We start from the raw sequence: 6,923 nt of genomic DNA, 5'->3' as shown, positions 1-6,923 counted from the left end.
TAAATTTGAGCTCGTTATCCCGTTCATGAACTTTAATTCAGTCAAACTTTAACTAAAATATAGTTCAATATTGAAATCAATTCAAATTAGGTAGTGTTGAATTGAGACTGACTCGACTCATGAATTACTATGGATTATTATTGGCACTCATATCCCATATGCAAACACAATCTCACATTGAATGTTCAAAAGGAGAGACATAGCACTGTCATTGTCAGAAGTCAGAACCCAACTGAGTTAAACTCCATTCAGATCTTGGATGTGGTTGTCATCACATAATGCTAGTTGTCACAATCACCAATAATTACTAAATAAACATTATCTGCTGAGAATTTCCAGTACAAAAACAAAATCTCTTATTGGTAACTCACTTTTATACTTCATGTCCAACATAAAGAGGACTCTCAAATAGAATGTCATGAAGAAAAAACCAAAACTGAAATAAGAGAGATAACTATCAGTCATTTGGGACTTAATAACTCAAAACACTCTAAATCAGAAGCTTTACACGTGATATAATAAACTTTAGGTTATATTTCTCATAAAGAAGTGTGCACCATATTTCACTAGGGGTGTGTTGGATAAACCAGACACTCATACTAGTGAGATTATGTGATTTTAGAATAGCTTGGCATGTTGTTGGTTTCCACTCCTCATCATTGCACAGAACTCTTCAAAGTTGATTCTTCCATCCTGTGGGACCACAATTGAGTATTAACTATGGAAATAGAAGAATAGAAGCTTGTAGCAACACAAGAGAAAAATAGGCTTACATTATCTGTATCCACTTCAGATATGATTGTATCGACTTCGGATATAATTTCGTTGATTGTGGCATCATCACCCATACCATATTCTTTCATGGCAGTTTGCAGTTCATCTCCTGTAATAAACCTGTAATGGAACGAAGCAAATATAAGTGTAGATATGTCATTCCTCCTGAAATCAAATCCAAAGTTAAATTATTCATTAATTAATGGTTTGATGGAATTGCCAGCAACTGTACCTCTTTTTTTATAAGAATAAAAAAACCAAACAATATGAATGAGACTTAGTTGATGGACATGATATTGATAACAAACATACAAAGATTGAACCCAATAGGCGTGATTCATATGAATGGCATAATGCAAAATCAAGAGAAATTGAAGGAAAAGACTACGTTGAAAAAGAAATCAAGATTGACTGACCCACTGTTGTCCTTATCAAAATATTGGAAGGCTTTGTAAAGATTGTCATCTTTTTCTAATTTGTGTCTATGCATTGTAGCAGTGATGAATTCTATATAGTCGATTGTGCCATTTCCATCTACATCCGCCTGCGATTGAGGCCTAGGAATGTAAGATCAGAAAGAATTTAAGAGAGTTTAAAAATAATACAAGACAAAATTTGATAACAGCTTACAGCTTCCATAAGTTGCTTCACTTCGGCCTCCGTAAGCTTTGAACCAAGTCTTTGCAATCCCGCCTTCAGTTCTTCATAGGTGATTGAACCACTCTTGTCGGTGTCCATATTTGTAAACATTGCCTTTAAGCCTTGGATGTCTTCAGCAGACATATTCTCAGCAATGACCTAAAAGAATATTCATAAAGTTGGAGAGATTGGTAAATTTAAAGTCATAAGCAGAAAAGCAGAATGATATTTTGCATCTCTCAATGTTGTAACCAGAGTTGAAAAGACATCTTTTAAATCCTGTGATTTAAAATTAGCCTATTCTCTGTTTTAGCAATGAATCCATAGACAGATAGGTACTTAAGACAACAAGCACTAAACATCACTATGGTCTCTCTTCATGCATAATGTTAATGGACATACCTTCAGCGCAAGTTTCTTTAGTTTATTCATGGCTCTGAATTGCTTCATTCTCGAAAGGACTGCACTGTCTATTGGCTTGTCAGAAGCATTTCCATCTTTAATCCATGGGTGCTCTAATCATTCATACATTAAATGAATTCAGTTATAAGATAAAATAAAATGCATTAACTAAAAAATTCATAAAGACTAAAAAACCGTGCTATCAATGATCAACGAATTTAATTGGAAACAGGTGTGAGTGATTGCATCAAAACATTGTTAGTGGTTCTTAATCTCCAGTATTTCTTTTCCTGTCAAATCCAATTACCTGAGAAATAAATAATTTTAACATTCTTCATGAAAACATTACAGAAAGAACTTTATATAAATACAGTTTCCATTTAATGTATCTTGAGAAGTGTTTAAGTCTTGATAGCTACTATGATTACGTCTTTATTGTCACTCCTGTATGGGTAAAGAATAGTCTATAGATACGAGAACTCGAGAAATAGCCCTGAAGTTCTAAAAGCTTCTCAGTGGATTTTTGTGCAATACAATTAGCTATAGCAGAACTATGAACACTATTAAAATACAGTTTAATAAACTTCAAGTATTGCATTGAGGATGAGAAGAAAACACAATGACAGTTACAAACCAAGAACTTGAGCAGAAGTAATGCGTTTCTTCGGATCTTGTATAAGCATCTTACGAACAAGGTCCTTAGCACTGCCTGATATTTTAGGCCATGGTTGACTTTCAAAATCAATATCTCCTTCCAATATGGCATCAAATATTCCCTTTTCGGTCTCTGTAGCACATATTTGATTAAAAAAAGAAGAGTTAGTCAATATTAAAACATAATGGAAAACAGAAAAACCGAAGATATACAATACAAGGTTCAGATCCTACTGTTACAAAAATCAAAATCACAGTTTACCAGCCCAAAATGGAGGGACACCACTAAGTAAGATATACAATATAACTCCTGCACTCCATATATCTATTTCCTTCCCACATCTGCGCCTCAGTACTTCTGGAGCAACATAATAAGCACTTCCAACTATATCGCGATACAGCTTTCCTGGCAAGCATTATCAGATAATTTATGTACATATTATAAGTGTACATCAGAAGAAAATGTTGCTTTTTACTCAGATAAATACCATATAAAAAGATAAGTTGGTGCCAAACATGCCAAATATGTGTATATATTGTTTATGATTGCGAAAAACTATATACCTGATGCACTTCAGAGACAATGACGGAGGTGAAGTTTCTGGATATGCAATGTTTTATTTTATGCTGATAAGCAATAATTTTACTTCCTAAAATTTGACATAATGACTCAGTGAGCAATATATTAAACGTTCAATTATTTTCACTCTATTCAATGTTCAAAAATTTCATGAAATCTTAGAACTACGCAAGTGTGATATATGGAATGATTGAAACGCCAGATTCTGGTTAAGTTGATCATCCATGTTAGATCACTACTGCCAAGTGCTGACTAATTAATTTGAATGGACAATGCTAACCAATGCATTACTCTGAGTCTTAAATAAATACAAAATGACCAGCCATATCATAGTACGTTACTTTCCATGTCCAAGCTTATGGAAAATATAACCATGGTCCAAAGGAGATAGCAAGGACATCACAACAAAGTATAGTGACTGAACTGTGTTGTCAATTGCATATACATGTAAAAGAATGACGATGTTAAGCATTTATAAAATTAATAGACAGGAGTTAAGATACCATCAAAGTCAAGCAAATTTGAAGGTTCTCAAACTTTCTAGGCCAAGTTTTGACAAAACAGATTTACCAATGACAAGTATGGACAATAAACCTAGTATGTATAGATACTCCCCTGTTTTACATTGTGGTTGCCATCACGATTGCAGTTATTGTCATTACAGTCATAGTGGCCGTTGCGATGCGGATTGCGGCTGTTGCAGTGTGAATTATGTTGTGATGCGGATGCGGCCCGATGCAGTCGCATCATTGTGATTCGGTGTCACACTGTAATTGCGGTGTGATGCGGCAGTCACCGCAACCACAATATTGTGGCTGCATCACGTGATGCGGTCTCCAACTTGAATCACTACCCCTACCCAACCCACTTTAATGATGTTAACAAACTGAGTATTATGTAGTGGTGTATAGTATATACAATAGTGGAACCAATGCAGCTAAATTTCTAATATGGCAGGTAACAGCAACTTCAAAATTATACAAAACATAGCCATAAAAAGATTAATCCAAAGATAAAATATGAGTCAGAAACATTTAAAATAATTTCACTAAAACTTTAGTACCCTATTCAACACTTATTTCAAGGGAAAAAAGTAATACTAAAGCTCACATATTTTTCTATGGATTAGGACAAATAACCAATTAATGGACCAAAATTTTACCTTCTTCAATAAAAACTGACAACCCAAAATCTGTTGCCTTGATAAGAGCATTTTCATCCTTACTAGACAACAAGAAATTCTCTGGCTTAAGATCCCTATGCATCACACCCATAAAATGGCAAATATGAACAACATTAACAATCTGTCTACATATAGAAGCTGCAGCCCTTTCACTGTAATGTCCCTTAGCAATAATCCTATCAAATAGTTCACCACCAGCACATAACTCCATAACAACCCGAACGAAACTCTTATCCTCATAAGCACCTTTGAACTGAACAATGTTAGGTTGGCCACTCAAATGCTGCATAATCTGAATCTCCCTCTTTATATCTTCCTTATCAGATTTGCTAACAAGCTTTCTCTTTGAGATTGACTTGCAAGCATATAACAACCCAGTTGAATTCTCAGTGCATAGATGTGTCACACCGAATTGTCCGCTACCCAATTCTTTACCAAGTGTGTAGAATTGTTTCACATCCTCAAATGGCTTTCCTAGGATTGTGTCTGGTTTCTGAATTGGTTTTGGGCTTGGAACATGAACATAAGGCTTTTCAGGTAACTGATAAGGTTGTTGATTATTAGGTTGTGGTCTTGAATTGTTTGCAAAGGTTTCATGAGTCTTATGATTGTGCACACCAGACCCATCATATCTTTGACCAATGTCTTCTGGTTCTGAATCTGAATCTTCACATTTCCCTAAACAGTTACCCATGTCTCAAATCCAAGTACTATGAATAAAGAGAGAGAAAAGAGGAAGAAAATTTGGATATTTTTTTGGTACACAGCACCAGAAATTGAAACTGGTTCAGTCAAAATAGAAAGAAAAGGATTAAACCCAGATGAGAACTTAACATGACTACTAACTTTATCTTGGGATCAGAAATCTATATATGAATTCATTTTAAGAATTAATAGGAAAGAGAAACAATGAAAAGGTTGTTAGAGAGAGAAAAAAGTCGATGAAGAGTGTTGAAGAATATGCAGAGAATGTGAAGAGAGAGAAGTCAAACTTGATACTCTGATGGAGTGAGACTGATCTAGAGATGACAGTTCTACTTTTTAATGTACTTGAAAGGTGCAAATGTAATTTTATTAGAAAGGAAATAATACAAGTGTAATTATCTTTTGAGTTTTCTATATTTTTCATATAACTTTCATTTCTGTCAGTGAAGATGAGTCTGACTTGGTTCCAAATGAAAATGAAAGATTTAAAAAATAGTATAAAATTTATGAATATGCACACATATATTCTGATTCACCATTTGTTTAGATTTTTATTTGTTTTTTAAAAGTCAACAAGTGGTAAATTATACACTAATATTATATAAAATTCATACACTAACAACTTATACATCTTAACGAGTACCTAAACAATAACATGAAAAAATTAGATAGTAGAATACTTTTACTATTTGAATATAATAATGTCACATTTTTATTCATAAATGTAAATAGAAAATCAAGAACTTCCCTTCCACATGATTCTTTAAAATGTTAAATTTTCTCTTCCAAATGGATGAGTCCTATAGTGTTGACAAAGAAAACAAAATGCAACCACAATGCATATATGAGCCCTATTATTCATCATTTATTTAATCATTAATTATTCTTAAAAAATGTAAAAATATAAATCATAAATGATATGTTGAGTTTATATACGTTTATTCTAATCATACATAAATATTACCCTCATAGAAAATGTTAATCCTAGAGAAAAAGTAATATTAAGAGAGTAAAGATTTTTATTCTATTACTATCATCTATTATTTATATATTTTATAATTATCACTTTCAAATATAACTAATATAAATGGATATATAATCATAAAAGTACGATAATTGGTCCTAAAAATATACACTCTGTTAAATTTCAATTAATTTACTGAACAAATGATATGATCTTCAGAAATTAGAACGTGTTTTTAAATTTCAATGTGAGGAAATGTGGGGTATATATAGTATTTTTAAGAAATTTTCTAATTTTATGTGGAACTTACTACACTAAATCTATATATATATTTATACTATATATAAAGCCAAAATATGGTATAACCACCACCATGATATAATTTATATATTCCTATTTTACCCTTTAATTTTTTAATTTAAAAAAACAACATAATCCAATATAACCATCTCAAACACATTAATTATAAGTTGCATATTCTAATAAAGATAAAAAGTATAATATAAAGTAAATACAATACAAAATTATATATTTTAATCCTACAAAATAAAATGCATAAAAATTAATTAGTTAGTACTTTAAAATAAAAATGTGGCTAGCAAACACTCGACAAATATAAAATGTTTGTCACACACTAATAATAAATAATAGATATACTGACAAAAGGGTTAAAAAAATATACAGTAAATTGTTTAACAAATTATATATATCGGTATGTATTAGTATATAATTTACCAACTTGGTGTTGATTTAGTTTTATAAGACCTCACTATATCCCAAAACTAATTGATTAAGGATAGAGTGAATTAAAAAAAATAGAAGTTATTTAATGGCATATATCATTCCATTAACCATTTTGTTATGAAAAAATTATGTAGAGACATATAACATAGGTCGTATTAAGAAATAAATATATTTCTATTTTTCAGTATTATTATTATTTATAGTTAAACTTTAATTAGAATTAAATTTAAATATATACTCAAGATTTTACTAATTATTTTTACATTCATACATCTTTA

The 6,923-nt window shown here is 31.5% G+C and overlaps 1 protein-coding gene across 1 annotated transcript; it reads right to left on the bottom strand.

The window, feature by feature from the left end:
• Positions 1–220: 220 nt before the first annotated feature.
• Positions 221–5,245, bottom strand: LOC109341822 (calcium-dependent protein kinase 33-like). Its single transcript, XM_019579792.1, has 8 exons — positions 4,212–5,245; positions 2,732–2,875; positions 2,450–2,602; positions 1,816–1,928; positions 1,405–1,572; positions 1,191–1,318; positions 774–894; positions 221–693 (listed from the first exon to the last, which is right to left on the bottom strand). Exons 1-8 carry the CDS (start codon positions 4,924–4,926, stop codon positions 619–621), a joined length of 1,617 nt encoding a protein of 538 aa, XP_019435337.1. The 5' UTR covers positions 4,927–5,245; the 3' UTR covers positions 221–618.
• Between the last annotated feature and the right edge of the window lie 1,678 nt (positions 5,246–6,923).

The sequence above is a fragment of the Lupinus angustifolius genome, unplaced genomic scaffold (assembly GCF_001865875.1).
Source record: "Lupinus angustifolius cultivar Tanjil unplaced genomic scaffold, LupAngTanjil_v1.0 Scaffold_693, whole genome shotgun sequence".
NCBI lineage: Eukaryota > Viridiplantae > Streptophyta > Magnoliopsida > Fabales > Fabaceae > Lupinus > Lupinus angustifolius.
Note: the sequence above shows the minus strand (reverse complement) of the source record. Positions and strands in the feature narration are given on the sequence as shown.